General features: G+C 41.2%; 1 protein-coding gene across 2 annotated transcripts in view; it reads right to left on the bottom strand.

Annotated features, from left to right (window-relative positions):
- Nucleotides 1-4,192, bottom strand: part of Fam13a (family with sequence similarity 13 member A) — an 85,390-nt gene extending 81,198 nt beyond the window's left edge. Inside the window, exon 1 of one of the 2 annotated variants that reach the window (XM_075983948.1) lies at nucleotides 3,906-4,192. In XM_075983948.1, the coding sequence (XP_075840063.1) occupies nucleotides 3,906-3,934 (29 nt within the window). In that variant the 5' untranslated portion in view covers nucleotides 3,935-4,192. The remainder of the gene's footprint in view (nucleotides 1-3,905) is intronic. The other variant, XM_075983949.1, reaches the window with a different exon arrangement.
- Between the last annotated feature and the right edge of the window lie 19,402 nt (nucleotides 4,193-23,594).

Genomic DNA, 23,594 nt, shown 5'->3' with positions numbered 1-23,594 from the left:
AAGAAATAAATTCAGAAATACAACCCACAGAGACTTGAAGGGAGATAGCTTTTAACTCCTTATATTGTGCTGGCAGGCAGGGTGGTGAGGCATCACGTCCACGAGCAGCAGAGGGCCCTCTAACACCACAGAGCAGCTCAGGAGTATCGGTGTCCATATGGCCAAGGCTTTCACCAGTGACCACAGATGTCATCCCATTGTCAATGGTGAGGTGTTTGCTGAAGGATATTCTTAAGGCCAACATTTCCAGGTTGGCTGAATTCCTCTGATGGGAAGTGTCAGCGGAATTTTAGATATTGAACCATCAGTACATGCTAACTAATCATGTGGCTTTAAGTCTTCTTTGAAGTCCACTGAATTTGAAATTATTACATGCGTCACCATCACATAATTAATATTCAAGAATATATATTAGCTACTATCACTTTCTGGATGAAAATATATATATATATTAGCCATTATCATTTTCTGGATGAAGCACTGAAAAAGTTTATATAGACACCATCATCCTCTGATTCTCACCTAGTAAATAAACACAGACACGAGCTGGGTGTTTTCTGGAGCATGGAGACGCCAGTACATTTAAGAGAGGAAGCTAAATTAATCACTAGCCCCCATAGCTTTGTCTTTGACATCGTCCGTTGTGGAGCTGAGCTGAGCTAGGGTTGCTGGAAAGGGAGTCTAGGAACTCAAAGCAGTGCTCTCCTGACAAAGCCTGTGCATCCTGGTCTGTTCCCGTAGACTAGCTGCAGAAATATCTCCGCAGAGATCCTCACTTGCAGGGTCACATGCCACAGGGAAAGCAATATCAATACACCGTGAATCACAGAGAGCTGAGTCGTCAGCTGACCTGGGTCCCTATAAAACGCAGCCTCCTTAGTCACCAAAGCTGAAAATCTTACTTTCTTTTTAATGCTTAACACAGTTCTTCACTTTATTCCCTCCTTTTAAATTATTTATTCCAGGGACTCTTTTCAGAGACAGAAAGGCTATAAAGTGAGCTCTTTTATAGCAAACTATAAAAATTATGTAAATATTTTAGAAGCTTTACACATAACTGGGGGAGAGGTTACAGAGGAGAGGGGTTCAGTTACCAGCTCACAATCACCTGTAACTCCAGCTCCAGGGATGCTGATGCCCTTTTCTGACCTCTAAAGACACAGGCAGACCTCCTCCCTGACACGATTCTAATAGAAATGAAATCTTTAAAACATAAAAACTGTGAGGCAACTTGATCACTTGGGAGTATCTAAGATGACTCCACCTCTAATTTAAGTCATTTGGAAGGAACTGTGAGGGATGCACAGCTCACAAAGAGACAGAACTTGAACAGGAAGGCACTGTTAAGCCTTCGCTGACGCCCGTGTGGAAAGTTCAGACATCAGAAGACTGGAAAGAGGACCAAGGTGTTTTAACTCATTCTTTCTTTTTGCATGCATTCTCATCCTAGCTGTAGACTAGCAGTAACAAAACACCTTCCACACCTCGGCACAGCATGAAGGAAGGAAGGCTAAAAAGTCATCTGTGCAAATTATAAGTTAGGCAGACATCGCTGAACATGTGTGCGCTCTAATAACAACAGCCACGTAGATGAGGTTGCATAAAACACAGGGTAAAGCGCATCCATCTGGGTGCATCTGTTATTACCCTAATCGCGCTGTGTATTACAGAATTCACCACATGGCACTGCGATTGTCTGGTGATGCTTCCGCATCCTTACTGCTGTGGGACAGCAGAACTTGTGTCTTAATTACCTCCCGATCACAGGCAGGGCAGTAGTGTTTAAACAGAGAGAAAACATTAAACAATGTTGTAAGTAGTTTTCTTTGAACAGGCAAAACTGAAAAGAATACCTCTTATAAGGCCACGATATTATATATGCTATGTGGCAATGTTGGGCAGTATAGTGTTAGATTACTGCATGGACCAGCTGTCAATTGCTTTTTACAAGCTATAATCATTAACTAGAATTTACACCAGTATTTTCAATGCAAATATTCAGCATGAATTTCTTTACTTGTTATTTAAAGCTAATCCTTTACCTATTCATCTCGTCAGTTTCTAGCACTCTGGTACGATGAAACATTGCACAATTCTACAAACTGTCTCCTTTGGGCAGACTGAGGATGGGATCCTCAGCCATGCTTAGCATTTCTGCAAGAAGCAGGGAGTATAACATCCAAAGATGTTGGGCCGAGAGCGGAAGGAACACTGCAGGAGCGCAAGGGTGTCTGTGTAAACGCTTAGGCTCACCAGGGACCTTTGTGTAGAAAGCTTCGTCTTATACCTGCTCATCGTCTCCAGGAAGCTTATAATCAAAAGCAGAAATAAACTAGAAGTGAAGACTGCCCAGGAATCAGTCAAACCAAACTTCTGAGCTTGGAAGTGGGGGGACCCTGACTGCACAGGGAGCTGCTATGCAGTGACTGGAGGACAAAAGTCATGACTCAGCATTCTTCAATGCAAATTTAGATAGCGCCCGGTTCATGTAGTGACCACCAATGTAAAATCATTTTCAGGAAATCACATTGCTCTTCTTGGTCTTCATAGCAGGCATTCTATTAGCAAGCAGCTGCAACAGGGTTTAGTAATAACCAATGATTTTTAAAAAAATCTAAACCATAACCTGGGTAGAACTCTTGAGGGCTGACATTACCATAAAGACAAAAGTTCCCAACTCTGAAACTGGACATCATTAAAATTCCAAAAAGTGGACATTAGTTTTGTCCGCTTAGAAACTTCAAGCATGTGGACTTTGCCACCAAATTAATATAGAATCATAGAATCCTCTATCCAGTACTTCCTTCTACATTAAAGTATTACTTCTCTGGAGAGGAACTCTGAGCACCACACCAAGTTTCTAATGCAGTGGACATATCAGGAGAGCAAAAGAAAAACTGCCGTACCAGCTCTCCCCACAGTCAGTCTGTAGGAACCTTCCTACCACAAAAAGAAAAAGTTTTCATCATATTCATGTGGTTAAAGCACAATCAAAGTATGTGTAGCATGGTTTTCAGAGAAAAATTCAGTTGTCTAGATTTTCTTTTCAATAAAGTCTCCTTATTATCTGATTTCTGAAACTATCATTTCACATAGGAAATTGTACATGAGGCATTTATAGGAAGTTGAATGTTCCTGTACATAAAGTAATCGCGATTAAAATGTGACCATTTGATTACTAAAAGCGAGTTTGTAAACCATGAACTGTGACCTTGAAGAACTCAGACTTTCTGTGGGGTCAGGGCTCAGGCATCACTGTGGGACCTTCCACTAACACTCCAGGACACAGTGCTCCTGTCTACTTCACCAGCAGTGTGCTTGCTAACAAGCAGGGCTGTTTACTCCATGGGACCCAGAGACTCCTCAATACTCCCCAGCAGCAGGGCCAGAACCCTGTACTCAACCACTCTTACACAGCGCTTCCCCCTCCTCCCCCTCAGCGTCATTTGGGTTATGAGTCTACCTAGAATTATTCAAGGAGAGACATTGTCCTCAACGATTATTCCCATGATTATAATATACGCGAAGAGAGAAAGTCCTTACCTAGAGAACTGATCATCAGATCCATCTAGTGAGCCCACTGAAGTGTTCTAACAGTCTAGAGACCTGAGAAGCCTGCTCAGTTCTGATGCAAACCAGCTTTGCTTCGAGTTTCAGAGGTATTAGCTTAAATACACTTCCATTAAAAGAAGGATATAACTGAACTCAGCAACCACACGCAACTGGACAGAAGTGTCAGCGAAAGAGCAGTGCGTTCTTTAAATGTTTCTGTCTGGTCTAAGGAAAAAGCACTGTGAAGAACAGACCGCAAGGTTTGCAGCCTTTTAATAAAGATGCCGAGCACTGGCCAAGTACTGTGGTACACTGCCCAGAAAATAGCAAACAGCATAAGCAGCGAACACTACCTTCGCAGCGGCATGATTTCACAAGCCATCCTCGGGTGCGAATCTGCACGGGATCCCCCAGTGTCTTCCAGCCAAGCCCGGTGTGCAGGACCCGCGGAGCACACAACCTGCTGCAGCTGACGCTGCCTCTCCACCTCCAGCTGCAGGCAAGGATATTTATCGGCTGCCTCCACATTTACACTGCAGTCCACTTTGACCTTTTGTTCCAGCGAAGCAGCTGAAACCCGGAGCCAATCAGAGGAGGAGCAGCGGAGTGTGAAAGGCTGCTCCTCCTGTGGCTGCTCCTCCCGCTCAGCTCCTCCTGCTCCTCCTCCTGTCCCCACCCCGCTCGGCTCAGCTCGATCCTCAGTGGGCTTGGCAAGCCCCTGTAACCTGAAACTTTTCCTCTGAGCAGATTCAGACAAGCTTGTCAGTCTGTGAAGAACAACCAATAACCGCAGCGGAGCCCAATCCTGTGTGGCTCAACTGCAAGAAGGACAGCAAGGAAATGCATTGTCAAGGGCAGACAGCGTCTCTAGATGAAGCATTTTCGTGGCCCAAGTGAAGATTTGAAATAGACCTTGAAAAAAAATTAAAATTAAAAATTTTACCCAAATGCTCGCCAAGAAGGCAAGGCATAAGAGTTTTCCGGAAGGAAGGCTTACCTGGACCCTTGCCCTACCCACATTTTCTTCCCCAGGTGCTTGTTTACACTCTGAGCAGTCCCTGGTGACATCACTTAAGGGGAGGAGGACACAGTGCCCTAACAGGGCTCAGGTTCTCAAGAGATCAAAATGTCTACTTGCATGGCCCTTCAGTTTGTTGTTTGTACATTTCACTCATATGAACTGAAAGGAGCTATTTGAAAATGATTTTCTATCCAAAATGTCAGTTGTACTGTGGAAAGACTTGCTTCTTGCTGTATTATTCTTTTATTTTTACAGCTAAGTTAAAACCAGTTTTTCCATAAGGTCTTGTAAATGTTTGTTAATTATTGCCTTTTTATAATTTTTTCAAAATTTGTATTTTACATGTTTGTATGTTTGCCTGAAAATACACATGAGCACCTCATGTGTACCTGTTGTCTGAGGAGGCCAGAATGGGGCATAGGATCCTCTGGAACTGAAGTTACAGATGCCTGTGAGTGGCCATGTGGGTGCTGGGAGCCAAATCTGGGTCCCCTATGATAACAGCAAGTGCTGTTAACTGCTGAGCCATCTCTGTAGCCCCTCTTATTTCTTCAGGAGCACCAGGATGTTATTTCTAGGAAAATAATTGCAATTCATAGGTAGGTGTGGTGGTTTGAATAAGAATGGCCCCCATAGACTAATGTGTTTAAATGCTTGGTCTTTAGGGTGTGGCACTAATAGGTGTGGCATTGTTAGAGCAGCTGTGGTCTTGTTGGAGGAAGTGTGTCATTGTGGGGGCAGGCTTTGTAGTCACCTACACTCAGGCAATGCCCCTTGTGGGACACAGTTCACTTCCTGTGATATAGAATCAGTTCACTTCCTGTGGTACAGAACTCTCAACTACTTCTCCAGTAGCATGTGTGCCTGTGTCCTGTCATGCTTCCTGCTATCATGATCATGGACTAAACCAGTAACTGAAACTATAAGCCAGCCCTTTATAGAGTTTCCATGGCCATGATGTCTCCTCACAGAGAAAGAAACCCTAAGACAAGAGGCTTCATACAAGGTGAGAAAATACCATAAACACACTATGTGTAATTTATTTCTTATTATGGACGTTTAAAGAATTGTAACATGACAACATTGCTTTTAGTAGCAGAAGCAACAGAGACCCAGTTAATGCCATCTGAAAAGTGTGCCAGCTTATAGCTGTTCCCAATTATTTTTTTTACAGAATACTCACAAATCTGAAATTGTCACTTTATTCTCCTTTTGCAATTTTTTTTGCTTTTAAAGGATCAGTTCTATACTCAGAACCAACTTCACTGTCAATACCATCAAGTTTTTGAACTGTCTTGATGTCTTAGTTATTTTTCTGTTGCTGCGAAGAGATATAGTGACCAGAGCAACTTATAAAAGAGGACTTGCTTACAGTTAACAGAAAATTAGTCTATGACCTTTATGGGGTGGAGCATAACGACAGACATGGAACTGTAGCTGAGAGCTTACATCTTATTTGTGAGTTACAGGAAGTGAAGGAGAGTTAGAGAGAGAGAGAGAGAGAGAGAGAGAGAGAGAGAGAGAGAGAGAGAGAGATAGATTAGTACTAGTGTGGGCTTTTTAAACATTGAAAACCACTCCCAGAACCACTCCATCAAGGCCACACCTCACAATCCTGCCCAAACAGGCCCATCATCTGGGCATCAAACATTTAACAGATGAGCCCATGGAAGGCTATTTTCATCCAAGTTACCATGCCTCTTTTAATCATGGAACTTGGGTGGTTAGAATGCAGAAGGTCACATCACAGTTGTGAGAATATTCTTCTAGAAAGAGAGTGTTTTATGGCCGGTAAGAATGTTATTTTCATATTTGGTCTTGGCACTTAAGAAAATAGCCCCATTTTCTCAGTGTCAGGTAGGCACTGTAAGGCCAAGGTCGTGTCCTATATCCAGGTGATCTTTTCTTACTTTATCAAGAAGAAAGTCGTTGGTGAGAAACAGTTGTCCAAATGATATCTCATATGACTAAGTATAATGTCTGAGGACTGAAGTCCCATGGACTCTTAAAGAAACATACTTCTCACTGTATTATCCTGCTTGCTGTTGAAGACCAGGTCTGTGGCCCAAATGAATCCTTTTCTTTTTAACATCAAGGCCAGTTGAATATCTGGTCCTTGGGGTTGACATATGCTTGGGAGGAACTGATGGTTCTTCTCATCATCCTTTTGCCAGCAAGCCCATGTAGTGGTCCTAAGTCAAGGGCCTCGCCTGACTGCTGTTTCACTGGCAGGTGTGCTGGGAATATTTTCTCTGTGCTCACCCTCCTCTTCGTCAACTGGACACTGTAGGAGTGCACTCAGGGGTGTCTCCATGGCCTCCCTGAACAAGAGAAAAGGTGACTTGCTTCAGTCTTTGGAGAGATGCCCCACAGTCCACTGGGGCTAAGCTGACCTTGGAGGGCGAAGAGGAAAATACTAATTTTGGACTCCAAGTATGGGTATTGAACATCGAGCTTAATTACACTGGTCTGCTCTTTGACAGTATTGTGCAATGTTTAGATAGAGCACAAGTGGAAATCAAGCATGTTTAAATAAACCTTGATGAGACATATGTTAAATCAGTACCCTACCTGACTCAACTTTACACACTCTCAATAACTTGTTCAGACCCTCATTTCTTACATAAACTTTCTAGAATTTTTCCATTTTGATTTTTAAAAAAATCTAGCCATTTTAATCTTTAGACACTAAGAATATTTTTTATTTTTAAATCCTAGTATCTTACTTGAAAAAAATACCATGAGTCATAGTAATACCAACAAATAAATTTACCCTCTGTGAGAATTTCTGGGGGGGAATAAGCAGTGTCTATCTTCTCCTTAAAGGGCTCCAATGACAAACCAAAGTTCTGGTTTTTACCAAGGCTTATCCTGGGGGACCAGTGAATGTGTAAGGTTTCCTTACAGGGAATGTGTATGGAGTTACTCACAGTGACATCCCAAGAGCAGCCACACTGCGGTCTTTACCAACTCCTGAGGTAGCTCTCCAACAGCTGCGCAGACAGAGCTTCTTTCCCTTAGCCTCTTTAGCCGAAATAGTCTGATTCCTCCCCAGCCCGCCAAGGCATGAGCAATGAAGGCACAATTGCATGCTAGCTGGAAGGAGTGGTTGAGTACTCAGGTGAGGGTACAATGACCCTGTCCTACTGTGAGGGAACACTACAATCAGCAAATTCTGATGCATTGGAATTTTGCAAGAAGGCACGACTGAACTCACAAAGATGGCAATTGCTCGGCTTGGAAGATAGTGTTGTGCAAAATCTCTTTAATGAAAGTTAAATTCAAGCTATATATTACATAGGTAATGAAATGTGATGGCTAGTTTATATCAATTTGACACAAGCTGAGGTTATCTTTAAAGAGGAAGGGACCTTCAGTGGAGAAGATGCCTCTATAAAATTTAATTGTAAGGCATTTTCTTAAATAGTAGTTGGATGGGAGAGGGCCCATCCCATTGTGGGTGGAGCTATTCGTGGGCTGGTGGTCCTGGGTTCTATAAGAAAATAGGCTAAGCAAGTCATGATGAGCAAGCCAATCAGCAATACCCTCCATGGCTTCTGCATCAGCTCCTGACTCCAGGTTCCTGCTCTGTTTGAGTTCTTGTCCTGACTTCCCTCAATGAGGGGCAAACTATGGAAGTGTAAACCAAAAATCCCTTTGTTCCCCAACTTGCCTTTTCATCAGCAATAGAAACTCTAACGCATATATTGAATTGGGATTACCTGTGCATATAGAAAATATTTATATTTTAGCAAGAGTTTTGGTACATTATCAAAATAATCTTGACATAAAGGAATACCCTCTGCAAGTAACAAAAGGCAGAAAAGAAGTCCCATACATAGAGACAAAAATCCTCACATATTTATCTTATAACTATAGAGCTGTATTGTAGAAGACATTTATTTGCCCCATTTTAACTAGGATAGACTACTGAACAGCCCATGGCTAGAAAAGTTGTTTTCTCTCCTTCTAGTCCCACCTTGAAATCTAATAAGTGTTTCTGGTGGGACCCAGTAAAAAGCACTCCCAACTCCCTTAATTCTCAAGGGCTAAGGGGACTAAGCTTTTCTTATGTTGCAGTTTTACAGCCCAGAGAATGACCTACTCTCGCTGTACGTTTGGTTTTGAATGCATGTAAGCAGTGGATAAAGAGAGCAGCAGATGCACAGCAGACATCCTCAAACCTGTATCTGCAACCTGCCCTGGAAATCAGCGGGGAAAGCCCTGTCAAAGCTACAATCATGGAGCTGCTGGGTGAAAACTCCCAGGCAGAGAAATGTCCTCTGTTGTCTCCATGGAGGAACATCTCATTAACTGTTTCTCCTAGAGGCATGTCTATGTCATGGCGTAAATAGCAGTAGCTTGTGCTGGACACAGTTACTCCTGAGCTGTCCTTAAGGACACAATGCTCTTGGAATCTTTTGTTGTTCTCCTTTTCCTTGTCACAGAGTCAGGGGGACAGCCTGACCCAGACCAGGGGTTTTGGAGGATATTGAGACAAACAGGCTTGACTATGAAATTGGGAGGGCCAAATCCCTTCTCCAGAGCCAAGTTCTCGGTGAGCTTAACCAGCACAGAACAGTGTGCCAATATGCCATACAGGTAAAAGGCATTTTCTGCCCTGTAGAACTGAACTTAGAGGCTTCCATAGGACAGGAAACTTGCTCTTGAGTCTCAGAACAATGGGCTGGAGCAGACGTATCTGTGCTCCTTATCAGCCTGCATAGAGTGTCCACATGAGTCATGTCTACTGCATCACTCTTTGGAAGCAGGAACTGACAAGTTCCCATTAAACTTTCTCTGCTACTGTAACTGAAAGGCAGAAGCAAAGGTAAGGGTACCACGGTGCCACGGTACCGAAATAAAAGCAGATAAGTTTAAAGCAAACAGCCTTAGGGGGCCGGGAGTGAGAATAGTCTATCTCAGAGGAAAATGGAGATTCCAGGCAGAGCGAGCAGGCATTAAGAACCAGTAGAGCCCAAGTCTCCATTCTCTTGCCCAAGCAGGCTGATCCTGTCTCGGCTACAGCAACTGTGCAGGGACAGCTGTTTGCCTAGCGCCTGGCAGTTTATCCTCCATTGGGCGCCAAGTTGATGTGGCGTAATAATCAGGCTATCTTAATATGAAACAGCAAAATTTAATGAAGGGATAGCTTACAACACCAGGGATCCAGCTATGGGCAGGAAATACAAGAAGGGGCCGGCGGGGCTTTTTTTACGCCCACCAGATTTATACATAAACATTAGCCCGAGGTGAACACGGCCCCCATTCGGCTTGGTCTTCCTCTACAATCCTCTGTGTCTCTGTTGGGATCTCTGTATTAGCGATATTTGGCCTTGCACCGGCACGAGTTTCAGTGATAGCCCGCTTTGGAGGAGGCCAATGTTGGAGGCGTGGGCTTGGGAAAACTGTTAGAGCTCCTCTAGAAACCAGCAAATATATCATGTAAAACATTGTGTTAAAGCAAAAACAAGCCAGGTGGTGGTAGCACATGCTTTTAATCGGTGCTCTTGGGAGGCAGAGGTAGGCAGATTTCTGAGTCTGAGGCCAACTTGGTCTATAAAGCACCTCCCAGGACAGCCAGGACTACACAGGTAAACCCTGTCTCAAAAAATCAAAATAAAAAATTAAAGCAAGCAAACAAAAAGCAAAACCCAAACCAAACCAACCAAACAAAAAACTAAAATAAAACAGAACACTAAACCATATAATAAATCACCTTGGATGTCTAATGTTATGTCCTGAGTCTAATGAAAAAGGAGTGAGTGAGCTCCAGAGGGCTCAGTGGGATCAGAAAATGTTATGGGTTATGCCACATGGTCACATTAACCAAGTTGGCAATGAAGTCACCTGGCATTCGCCCTCCTTATGATGATATCATTAGCAGGATGGTGACCAAATCACATAGTTGTTTCCATGAGAATGAGGTCACTAGCCAAGGTGGTAAACCATATGAATTGCTTTCTGCCCACCAGGGCACAAGACTTATGATCTAAGATTGACCTCTAGACCCCATGGATGGAACCAACTTCTGATCACTGTCACTTGCTCTGCACATGTACGTGTGTACACACACACACACACACACACACACACACACACACACTTAATCATTTTTAAAAACTCAAACATAACGGTCGATAATAAAGAATCCAGCGTTAGACAATTCTTTTTTTTTTTTTTTTTTTTTTGGTTTTTTTTCGAGACAGGGTTTCTCTGTGGTTTTGGAGCCTGTCCTGGAACTAGCTCTTGTAGACCAGGCTGGTCTCGAACTCACAGAGATCTGCCTGCCTCTGCCTCCCGAGTGCTGGGATTAAAGGAGTGCGCAACCACTGCCCGGCTAGACAATTCTTAAAATTAAACTTCAATTTACATTCAATAACTTCAAAATACACCCTGTAGAACTGCAATGTTCTTCAGTGTTTGCTTTCATGCATATTTCCTGGTGAGCTGTCTTCCTAACACCATGCGTCCCGCACTGGTATCACTTAGTGGTTAGTAGCTGTTTTCTTAAAATGTACTCACATCTGCACGTACTGATTATATGCCTTTCCAAGTTTTACTATTTATGTATGATCGCTTCTTTTTTGGATGACTTTGAAGGCATTGCTTGTGATGATCAGTACTTATCCATAGCCTTTCCTTCCTTTTCTACCAAATATTGCTTAACTTCTTTCTTTGTTTGTATTTCTAAGATCTAACTTCCTCTGCTCAGAGCTCCACAGGGAGGTGGCAGGGGCACCATTCAGTCTGTTGTCCCTTCTAAATTCTCAAAGGTTGCATCTCCTCCTCAAGGTCTCTCTATGTGTGCCGCTCTGCCTCGTTTCTGCCTTTTTACCTAGCTCTCTGATCAGCTTCCACTGTTCTGGAGTGTCTGTAGAGGGCAATGCAGCTTCTAAAAGTACTTCCTGGTTTTTCAAGTGAGTTCACTAGACTCTTCTACCCTTTGACCCTTACAGGTCCATCTTGTGAACAGACTTCTGCCAGACTGCTAAATAATGCAAAGGAAACCTGCAGACTACTAGAGATGCATGCTGTGCTGTGACTCTTCTCCAGGGACACAGTCTTCATGTTTTGTCACACTCTAACCTCTGCCTAATTGAGAAACTCAAGATCATGAGCAGGAACAAGCGCCTTTGGGCTTGGCTTCCCTTATGCAGCTCCTGTCTCAGCACAGCTTGCCCCGGGAAAGGACACTCATCATAGTTGCCCTGGAAGCAATGGTAAAAGATCAGAGTCAACTTAAGCAACAAGAGAATGGCAACGGGGACAGGTAGGAGAGGCACCTAGCATCTTTTCCATCTGCGTATTGGGTCTTTGGTCGTAGCACTTTCTCCTGGAAGAAGCCTGGCATCTACTACACTCTGTTTGTCATTTCCAATTAGAATAAACAAGGGTCCCTTAGCTTGAAAACAACCTCCTATGCCCCAAGCCTCTGGCATTGCATCTTGGGTTCTATCTTGCCATGGATACACGCTCTTCTAGTTTTCTGAAAGTCCTTGTGTTTCTGGAGAGTCCTTCCTGGGATTTCTCACAATCCCATGGGAGTCACTGTCCACTCATTTCATTTCTCTCTCCCTCTCTAACCTTTGCCTCTAAGCCCAAGACTGTTCAGTATGTTCAACAAACTGGGCCTTGGAATTCCACCCCTAGAGACTGGATTCGGGCCACATTGCTGTCCGTGTAGGTTCTATAAGCTCTGGAGGGTTGTCTTGAAGCGGTGAGGTTGCTTGAGGAAGCAGTGGACTCCCACATGTCAAACACACAGACTGCTGTGGGCCAGAGGATAAGGTCACACTAATTTTATTAACACCCCAGTCAAAACATCCAAGATCTCCTGTTGTTGGGTCTCCAGTTTCTCCTCCTTTTGCTCCTTTTTATCAATGTCATTATTCCCAGAGCCATGTTAAAATCACACTCATTTTAACTCCTCCATGTAAACAAAGCCACTGAGAGCTTTGCTTGAGTAGTCTGCCTGTGTCACTGGTCCCAGTACAGCCACCTTCCTTCTCCTCTGTTCACTGGGTCTCCAGTGCCTCCATTCCTCCAACAGACCGAACAGCTGACTTGTTCATTCTACTGCTGAAAACAGCTCGCAGCAACCTCTTAGTCAGAGCCCGATGCTTTTAATACAGCATTTAGAATGCTCAGCTGACCAGTTTTCCTTCAGCTCAGCTTTCTATACCTCCTCCTCTGAGAAACCCTGGCTCACTCTTCTCAAATCTGCTCTGAACTTTTCTACCTAAACACTTGTTCGTGCTGTGCCTTTAGCTGGGACCACCCTTCCACTCCCCTTTCTCGTTTCAGATCACCCTTCAGTTCCATTCTCAGAAAATTTCTACTCATATTCACACACAGTGGAAGAAATGTCTTAAGCCTGCAAACTTGTTTAAACATTGTGATGATATTTGCACTTTTCACAGTGTTGTGGTATATATATATATATATATATATATATATATATATATATATATATATATATGTAAAATCATTTGACTCTATATACCATCTTCCTTTTGGAAGGAATGACAACTCTATCTTTTCTGGAGCATTTACTTAGTATGTGCCCAGTGGATGGTGGGTAATCAAGTCTTCAGGATATTCTAAAGCATAACTCCTTTGGTTAGATTTAAATTATCAGGCAGGGTTAATATCTGCATTTTAGCATTTTCTTTGTGACAATCACCTAACATAAGCTAAAAAAAATAAAAAATCTCAGGACAATTAGTAATCGAAAAGAAATAAAGTAACTGTGCTCCATGTTGTAGCTCAGGGGCAGAGATGAATAGGAAGATGCTGTGTGAAACTTTTGGACCCTCTCAGGCACCCTCACCACCAAGTTTCCTCTAAACTGTCTGCTTGCTTCTCCACACTTTGCATGGCTGGTAAATTTCCTTTCATTTTTTTCAGGATTTTCAGCAGATTCCAAGTATTTGGTAATATCTGTGTTTGCCCTTGTGCTATCAAGATCAACAATTGTTCCAGCAACGATGTGGCTACATTGCTTTAATTTCAACATCAATTAAAAACAACCACGGAGCCAGGAACATTTCTTGGCTACATTAGTTTGTTTTCAAATGTCATTTCAGAATCAGACTGATAATGTAGTGATATAGTAAAATAAGTTATTTTATTGGAAATTTGGTAAAGAAAGTTCATTTTTTTTGACAGGGTGAGTTGTCCCTCACATACATCTTAAAATTAGTCTTTAAACAATGCATTATGAAGCAAAGTCCTCCACAAGATACTGACATAAAGTTTATAAATGAACAAATTTGACATGAGATTAAAACATAGGCCAAAGCTGAGTTTTTAAGGTACGTATAATCTGGATAATTTAGAAGCTGTAGTCTTGCTGCACAAGGCCTTCATGATTCTAGTTCTTTAACAGTTTGTACTGGGGCACTAGTTGGTTTGGGAACTGATCACAGCGCAGAATCATCACCATCATCACCATTATTAACAAAATGTCAATAAAAGATGGAAGGAAAGAGGAAATGGTGGTATTAGGAAGGTATCTAGAATGGATTGAGGACACATACTGTGCTCATTGCAATAGCTGTAGAAATGAAGGATTCATGTTAGCACTCAGCTAGCAAGTGACTGTCGTGGACCCAGTATTTGAATGAAAACTTTTACAGCTTTCCACCATTATGTAGCCTTTCAAAACAGTAAACTACTAAATTTCCTACACATATCTATCCATCCACTCACCCAGCTATCGACATAAATATTATCAAATGATAGGAAATAATAGATCCGTACTTCTCATTTGAAATTTATGTTTAGATGACTGACTATATAGATAATATATCAAATAAAAGTCATGTAGTCTTATAATGACTGACCCAATAGAAATACATCCACAGGACCACAAATGACCTCTTCTGCTTCTATGAGTTAACACTATGCTTTGTGTGTGTGTGTGTGCACACACATTTGTATGCACAAATAAGTGCTCAAGTGTGGGTATGTGCATTTAAGTACAGGTGCTCTTGGGAGACAAGGTCGGATTCTAATGAAGCTACAGCTATAAACCATTGTGAGCTTCTTAATATGGGTGTTAGGAATAAAACTTGGATTATCTGGAAAATTCCTAACTGATGCCAATCTCTACATCCCCAGTTGTGTTTATTTTCATTAAAAAAATGTTATTCCCCCTTTAAAAATTACTATATAGAAGTGGCAGGTGGCCTGTGACTTATTTTATGTAAACAAACTAGTGCATTTCTTAAAGTACATCCAAAGAGGACTGCTGGGCTTTAAAGTAGATGAAAGGGTTTATTTGTTTAGATTCTAAAGTCCCAAAAAACTAACAAGAACAGAAGGAGAAAGCTGCTGCAGAGGCCAGCTTTGGAGACCCAGTGGTCTGCCTTCGTTCCATGCCTAATATTCTCTATACGCCATTACCCTGCCCAACTGTGAGCTGCAGACTCTGCTTGCCAAACCGAACTGCTCTCTGCACCAGACGTGGAGATAACCCTTTCTCCAGACTCCATTACCAACATGTGGTAACATCCCTGAGAGCTACTGTGTTCAGCGATCTTCTGAAAACCATTTACCTAGATTTCTGAAGCCAATACATGAGACTCAACACATCTAGGCCTTCATAAGACATTTTGTAGTATATCCTTCAAACATCAGTGGGCCGTTTACAGCTGGCCTTGACTCTGACTGGAATTTCAAGTTTTTATGTCAGCACGACGTTCCTCTACTTTGCCATAGCCCCTCCTGCCTTGTATTTATATATTTTAAGCAGAAAATGAAGGTACTTAAATCCTGGAAAAGCAAGCAAACAAACAAAAAAACCACAAGGGATGCATTAAGAGTGTTTAAAAATAAATTCCTTGAGGCAACTTACATAATTGTTCCCCAGCTTTCTGGGAAGAATCCACAGTTTCGCCAGACAGAACCCAGTCAGTGAGCGTTGCCAATAAGTAAGTGCTGCAAGCATGTTCTTCCTCGGAAGGGCACTCCTTGGGCATGGTTCTCCACATCTCTCCCAGTGCAGATGATGGCGATTCTGTTCTCACAGAGGAAGGAATGGCCCGCACGGCATGGCAGCTGCTACCACACCTGAGATCGCTGCTTCAAGTTCCCCGGGAGCTTTCACACTGTTAAATGATATTTCTGCCAAGGGAAGAGGCCTGGGCATGGCTTCTGTACCGCTAAGTGCAGTATGATAACTGGAGGGCTGGCTCTGTGCCCACAGAGATAGATATATTGTGTATGCTTCCGAGTCTTGAGATGCTGAGCACAAGTGGACAGCTCAAGGCCAAAGTGCTGCCTATTTAATAGATGATTTATTTCGACACAAAACACGATGTTCTGTTCAGAAACAGGCCAAGAAATGAAACAGCGAAAATGTATTTTAAAAGGATGTGATAGTTGTTTGTGTTACTAAGGACACTTCACATGGAAGGAGTCAAATTTCTAGTTCATCTTCAATGATCAGGTTTTTTGAGCATCCCCTTTGAGGAATCAGAAAAGCAGATACCCTGTATTAAATGGTTGTGCGTGTGTCCCTTCAGTGCTATTTATGCACAGAGCATTTATAATTCACAAGGAAACAATTCCTTTTTATTGATTTTACTGAGTAAATATTTAAAGCAGAAAAAATTCAGATGATTAGAAAAGAAACGGGTCTTATAAATAAATAGAGCTAACGAAACTCCTGGCTATTCATCTAGGCATTAATATTAATTCATTATTAAAATAAAGAGAATGCAGTAGGCATTTTATTATATATTACAACATCAGGTTTTATGCCTTAAACATTAAAAAAAAAACAGAAGAAACTACATTGGACACTAATGCTCCAAATGTCCAGTTCAGGAAGATAAAGTCATAATTAATCCAGTGAACACATCCTAGTTCCTCCTAGACCCTTCGACTTCAAAGCTCTTTACTCTAAAACAGACACACAGTATGGAATGAGGTCAAATTGGGTCTGAGTGAACGAATGCCTCCTCCGGGAGAAAGCTTGAATGAGACCGCATTCTCTTGACCTCTGCTGTGGAGCATCCATTCTCTTCCTCTCAATGTCTCCCTCCTATTCCTTCCCATTTACCTTCTTATTGCTTAACCCTTGCATCCAAGCATTTATTTTCCAAATTTGCTTTAATGATATTAAGTCTATGTCACCCTACGTCTAGACTGTAGAGAATTGACCTTAACATTAATACTAACCAAAAGGCTCTGATTTCTCTTCACTACCTCTGAATAGAATCGAAATTCTGTATCATCTCAGCAAGATGCCTGTTGCGCCCTGGCCTTTCACCATGTTTTGCTCAGGCATCTCTTCTGCTTGGCACAACTCCCCAACCCACATTGTTCATGTAACATCAACAATAAAATTCAGCATTCTGAACTCATCTCACAAGGTGCATGCAGGTTCCCCACTCAGGCGGTAAACCTCATTGAGGCTTGATTAAGTCATAGTTGAAGCCCAAATGGAATTCGTCAGAAGCAGTCCATCTGATCACTAGCATGATTGCTCTCCATTTCCTCCTTGGAACAGTTGCTTTACTCAGTTTAAAATGAAATTTTTCCTTTCATCTTATACAGTTTACAGTATATGTTCATTGAAGAAACACTTAAAAACAGACAAGATGATGAGGGTTGAAGGCATCCCCACCAGTATTTAAACTCTATGTCTGTTAGCTTAAAAACAAAGTCAGGTGTAGTTACAAAAGATGGGGTAGTGTGAACATATCTAACACCACCGAACTACATACTTGGAAGTGGTTATGGTGATTGGTCAATTTAGGTAATTTTGCATCCATTTCAGAAAAAATGAGACCATGCCATTTGTACTACATTGTAACATATCTCATGATGCATCTCTTTGAAATTTTTGGTCTTCAGCAGGTTTTTTTCCCCACTATGCTAGAGAACAGTTGTTTGTTCATAAACTCTGGTCTGAGTGCTCAGGAAGCCTGCAGGGTAAAAGCTGTTTGTCACAGTTGGGCTAGGATGCTACCTGCTCAGTTCACTCTGACTTGCGTAGGAATGTGTAGTGGGACTTTCCAAAGGTCACAAGGTGAGGGATGCTACATCGGGTTTAATGGCTTCTGTCCAATTAGTTACTAAAGAGTCCTGCACAAATATAAGATGTGCTTGCTTCCTTTTGGAAAACAGTTTACAAAACTATTCTTTAAAGTAGTCACTTTCATTTAAACATAGTACCAACATATATTTAAAATAATTCGATTTTAAGTTCTAATACAGTAAATATCAATATAAAAAACAGAACAAAATTATTTGCATTTTCAATCATCATCAAACATACCAACTGAACATCAAACAAAACTACTGTTATTTAGTAAAATATAAATTGTCATAGTTGATTTGATAATTCCATATTGCTCAATGTGAAAGGTGGGGAGAGTTATGTTTTTAGCAATTTCAGTATTTAAGATTTGTGTCTTTTATAAATTTGGAGTTAGTTTTGTCTACAAGGTATAATAGATACAGGTATTAGTTCATTCTTATGCATATAGGCATTCAGTATTACCATTTGTTGAAGATTTTTCTTTTCTCTAGTGTATATTTTTTGGCATCTCTGTCAAAAATTAAATGACTAAAGTTATGTGTATGCACATTTTTGTCTTCAATTTTTGTTTAATTGCTTTACATATCTGTTTTGTGCAGTCATACATTGTTCTTATTACTATGGTTCCGTAACATATTTTATGATTTGGAATCGTAATTTCTCTAACACTATTCTTTTTGTTCAGTATTATTTTGGTTATCTGGGGTATTTTCTTGTTCCTTATAAATTTTAGGGTAGTTTGCTGTAATTAATGAATGAGATGGGGGTTTTAATTGATGTTGCACTGAATCTATAAATAACTTTTGGTAGAACCGTAATTTTTACAATGTTAATTTTACTGATTTTATCAATGCTCATAAACATGGGATATCTTTTCATTTTTCAGTGACTTTTTCTCTTTAGTGCTTTAAAGTTTTTATTATAGAGGTTGTTCACTTCCTTAGTTAAGTTTATCCCTAGATAATTATTGTCTTTGTGGCTATTGTGAATAGGAGCATGTCCACAATCTCCACTTTTTGTTGGTGGTGTAACGAAACGTTATTGATTTGTGCAAGTTGATTCTGTATCCTGCCACATTTCTGAATTTGCTTATTATTTCTAGAAATTTTCTGGAAGATTTTTTTTGGCTCTATAATCTACTGTGCCATATCATTGGAAGATAGGAATAGTCTGATTCCCCTTCCCCTCGGTTTGTATCCATTTGCTAACCGTCTCTTGCCTTATTGCTCTAGCTAGTACTTTGCACAGTGTTGAAAAACGACTGGAAAGAGTAGACATCCCTATCTTGTTTTTGACTTTCATGTTATTGCTTTAAGCCTTTATATATTTAGAATGATGTTGGCTATGGTTTTCTCATATATTGGTCTTATTAAGTTGTGACAAGTTCCATTTAGCCTTTTATTCTCTCCATTTAGCTTTTTATTCTCTAAGACATTTGTCTTGGAAGGCATGTTGTATTTTGTGAAAGGCTTTTCCATCATGTATTGATATGATCATGTGATTTTTGTTTTTAAGTCTATTGATGTGGTTTATTACATTTATTGACCTGAGTATGTTGAGAACTTCTTGCATTTCAGGAATAAAGCCAAGTTGGTTATGTTGTATTCTTTGTTTGTTTGTTTCTCTTTGCATGTATTTTATTGAGTATTTTTGAGTCTATGTTCATTAGGGATATTGGCCTAATTTTTTGAGGGTTTTGTTTCTTTATCTATTTAGGCAGAGAGTCTGTGTCTTTTGATTGGAGAATTGAGGCCTGTAGTTTTCTTCCTTTTTTCTTTTCCGCTCCCCCCCCCCCCCGGTGTGTGTTTAACGTGGTTTGGGTATTAGAACGGTATTGGCTTCATAGAAGGAATTTGGGAGCACTCCCTCTGTTTCTATTTTTTTTTAATAGGTTAGAAAGACTGGCTGTAGATCTTCTTTAAATGCGTGGCAGAATGCTGCTATGAATATATCTGGACTTTCTTAGCTGGAAGGCTTTTTCTTACTATTTCAATCTTCTCATTTTTTATGGGTATGTTTAGATTGTTGACATATTGGTTTAATTTTGGATGTTTGGCTGAATCTAGAAAATCATCCATTTCTTTTAGATTATCTAGCTTTATGGAGTACAGGTTTTTAAAATATTCCCTTAAAATAGTGTTACTATCTTCAGTATCTCTTATAATATTTCCCAATTCACTTATGACTCTGCTAATTTGTGTCCTTGTTTGTTTTAGCCTGAAGTCTATTTTGTTAGATGTAAAAATAGTGATGCCTGCTTGCTTTCTGGTTGCATTGGATTGGAGTGTTTTTGTCTATCATTTTACTCCAGGGCATTGCCTACCCTTAAAACAAGGATGTGTTTCTTTTCTTTTTTTTTTTTTTAACATTTTTTTATTGATAAAAGAAGAATAAAGAAAAAAAAAACAAATTTCCACCTCCTCCCAGCCTCCCCTTTCCCTCCCCCTCCTCCCACTCTTCTCCCTCTCCTCCCACTCTTCTCCCCCTCCTCCCACCCCTCTCCCCTTCCCCCCACTCCTCTCCCCCTCTCTCTCCAGTCCAAAGAGCAGTCAGGGTTCCCTGCCCTGTGGTAAGTCCTAGGTCCTCCCCCCTCCGTCCATATCTAGGAAGGTGAACATCCAAACTGGCTAGGCTCCCACCAAGCCAGCAGATTGCGTAGGATCAAAACTGCGTGCCATTGTCCTTGGCGTCTCATCAGCCCTCATTGTTCGTCATGATCAGAGAGTTCAGTTTTATCCCATGCTTTTTTTGGTAATAGTCCAGCTGGCCTTGGTGAGCTCCCAGTAGATCAGCTCCACTGTCTCAGTGGGTGGGTGCACCCCTCGTGGTCCCGACTTCTTTGCTCATGTTCTCCCTCCTTCTGCTCCTCGTTGGGACCTTGGGAGCTCAGTCCAGTGCTCCAGTGTGGGTCTCTGTCTCTATCTCCATCCCTCGCCAGATGAAAGTTCTAAGATGATATGCAAGATATTCGTCAGTATTGCGCTAGGATGGGGTCATTTCAGGTTCCCTATCCTCAGCTGCCCAAGGAACTAACTGGGGACCTCAGCTTGGGCACCTGGGAGCCCCTCTAGGGTCAATTCTCCTGCCCACCCTAAAGTGGGTCCCTTAACTAAGGATTGTGGTTCCGTGCTCCCCTATCCAACCTTCCTTTATCCCGATCCTCCTATTTCCCCAAGTCCCCCCTCCTTCCCTTCTACCTTTTCTCTCCCCATCTCCCCTTACCCCCTTCCCACCCCACCCCCAAGATCCCACTTTTCTCCCCGGCAATTTTGTCTACTTCCCTTATCCAAGAGGATAACGATATGTTTTTCCTTGTGTTCACCTTCTTACTTAGCTTCTTTAGGTTCGCCAATTGTAGATTCTGTGACCCCTATTTATGGCTAGAAACCAATTATGAGTGAGTACATCCCATGTTCTTCTTTTTGGGTCTGGGATACCTCACTCAGGATAGTGTTTTCTATTTCCATCCATTTGCATGCAAAATTCGAGAAGTCATTGTTTTTTACCGCAGCGTAGTACTCTAGTGTGTATATATTCCATACTTTCTTCATCTATTCTTCCATTGAAGGGCATCTAGGTTGTTTCCAGGTTCTGGCTATTACAAACAATGCTGCTATGAACATAGTTGAACAAATGCTTTTGACATGTGATAGAGCATCTCTTGGGTAAATTCCCAAGAGTGGTATTGCTGGGTCCAGGGGTAGGTTGATCCCGAATTTCCTGAGAAACCGAAACACTGACTTCCACAGTGGTTGCACAAGATTGCATTCCCACCAGCAATGGATGAGGGTACCCCTTCCTCCACAGCCTCTCCAGCAAAGGCTATCCTTGTTGTTGTTGACTTTAGCCATTCTGACAGGTGTAAGATGGTATCTCAAAGTTGTTTTGATTTGCATTTCCCTGATTGCTAAGGAAATTGAGCACGACCTTAAGTATCTTTTGGCCATTTGAAGTTCTTCTGTTGAGAATTCTCTGTTCAGTTCAGTGCCCCATTTTTTAATTGGGTTAATTAGCATTTTAAAGTCTAGTTTCTTGAGTTCTCTATATATTTTGGAGATCAGACCTTTGTCTGTTGCGGGGTTGGTGAAGATCTTCTCCCAGTCAGTAGGTTCCCTTTGTGTCTTAGTGACAGTGTCCTTTGCTTTACAGAAGCTTCTCAGTTTTAGTAGGTCCCATTTATTCAATGCTGCCCTTAATGCCTGTGCTTCTGGGGTTATACCTAAGAAGCGATCACCTGTGCCCATCTGTTGTAGGGTATTTCCCACTTTCTCTTCTATCAGGTTCAGTGTTTTCGGGCTGATAATGAGGTCTTTAATCCATTTCTACTTGAGTTTTGTGCACGGTGATAGATATGGGTCTATTTTCATTCTTCTACAGGTTGACATCCAGTTGTGCCAGCACCATTTGTTGAAGATGCTTTCTTTCTTCCATTGTATACTTTTAGCTCCTTTATCGAAAATGAGGTGTTCATAGGTTTGTGGGGTAAAATCCGGGTCTTCTATACGATTCCATTGGTCGACTTCTCTGTTTTTATGCCAGTACCACCCTGTTTTCATTACTGTAGCTCTGTAATAGAGTTTGAAGTCAGGGATGGTAATGTCTCCAGAAGATCCTTTATTGTATAGGATTGTTTTGGCTATCCTGGGTTTTTTGTTTTTCCATATAAAGTTGATTATTGTCCTCTCCAGATCTGTAAAGAATTTTGATGGGATCTTGATGGGGATTGCATTGAATCTATAAATTGCCTTAGATAGAATTGCCATTTTTACTATGTTGATCCTCCCAATCCAAGAGCAAGGGATGTCCATCCATTTTTTGGTATCCTCATCAATTTCTTTCTTCAATGCCTTAAAGTTCTTGTCAAATAGATCTTTCACTTCCTTGGTTAGGTTTACCCCAAGATATTTTATGCTGTTTGTGGCTATCGTGAAAGGTGATGCTTCTCTGATTTCCCTCTCTGCTTCCATATCCTTTGTGTATAAGAGGGTGACTGATTTTTTGGAGTTGATCTTGTATCCTGCCACATTACTAAAGCTGTTTATTAGCTGTAAAAGTTCTTTGGTGGAGTTTTGGGGGTCGCTTATGTACACTATCATATCATCTGCGAATAACGAAAGTTTAACTTCTTCCTTTCCAATTCGAATCCCCTTGATCCCATTATGTTGTCTTATTGCTATTGCTAGAACTTCCAGCACTATATTGAAGAGGTATGGCGAAAGTGGACAGCCTTGTCGTGTTCCTGAGTTAAGCGGGATGGCTTTGAGTTTCTCTCCGTTTAATTTGATGTTAGCTGTCGGCTTGCTGTATATAGCTTTTATTATATTTAGGTATGACCCTTGTATCCCTAATCTCTCCAAGACTTTTAACATAAATGGATGTTGAATTTTGTCGAATGCTTTTTCAGCATCTAATGAAATGATCATATGGTTTTTTTCTTTCAGTTTATTTATATGCTGGATTACATTGATAGATTTTCGTATGTTGAACCAGCCCTGCATCTCAGGAATGAAGCCTACTTGATCATAGTGGATAATTTTTCGGATGTGTTCTTGGATTCGGTTTGCCAGTATTTTGTTGAGGATTTTTGCATCGATATTCATGAGTGAGATCGGCCTGTAATTCTCTTTCCTGGTTGAGTCTTTGTGTGGTTTTGGTATCAGAGTAACTGTAGCTTCATAAAAGGAATTTGGTAATGACCCTTCTGTTTCTATATTGTGAAATACATTAAGGAGTATAGGTATTAGGTCTTCTTGGAAGTTCTGGTAGAATTCCGCGTTGAAACCATCTGGTCCTGGGCTTTTTTTGGTAGGGAGGTTTTTGATAACCTCTTCTAATTCTTCGCGACTAACAGGTCTATTTAGATTGTTCACCTGGTCCTGATTTAACTTTGGTAAATGATATTTATCTAAGAAAGTATCCATTTCCTTTACATTTTCCAGTTTTGTGGCATATAGGCTTTTGTAGTAA

The sequence above is a fragment of the Microtus pennsylvanicus genome, chromosome 8, assembly GCF_037038515.1.
Source record: "Microtus pennsylvanicus isolate mMicPen1 chromosome 8, mMicPen1.hap1, whole genome shotgun sequence".
In the NCBI taxonomy this organism is placed as follows: Eukaryota; Metazoa; Chordata; class Mammalia; order Rodentia; family Cricetidae; genus Microtus; species Microtus pennsylvanicus.
This window is presented reverse-complemented; position numbering and strand designations above follow the sequence as displayed.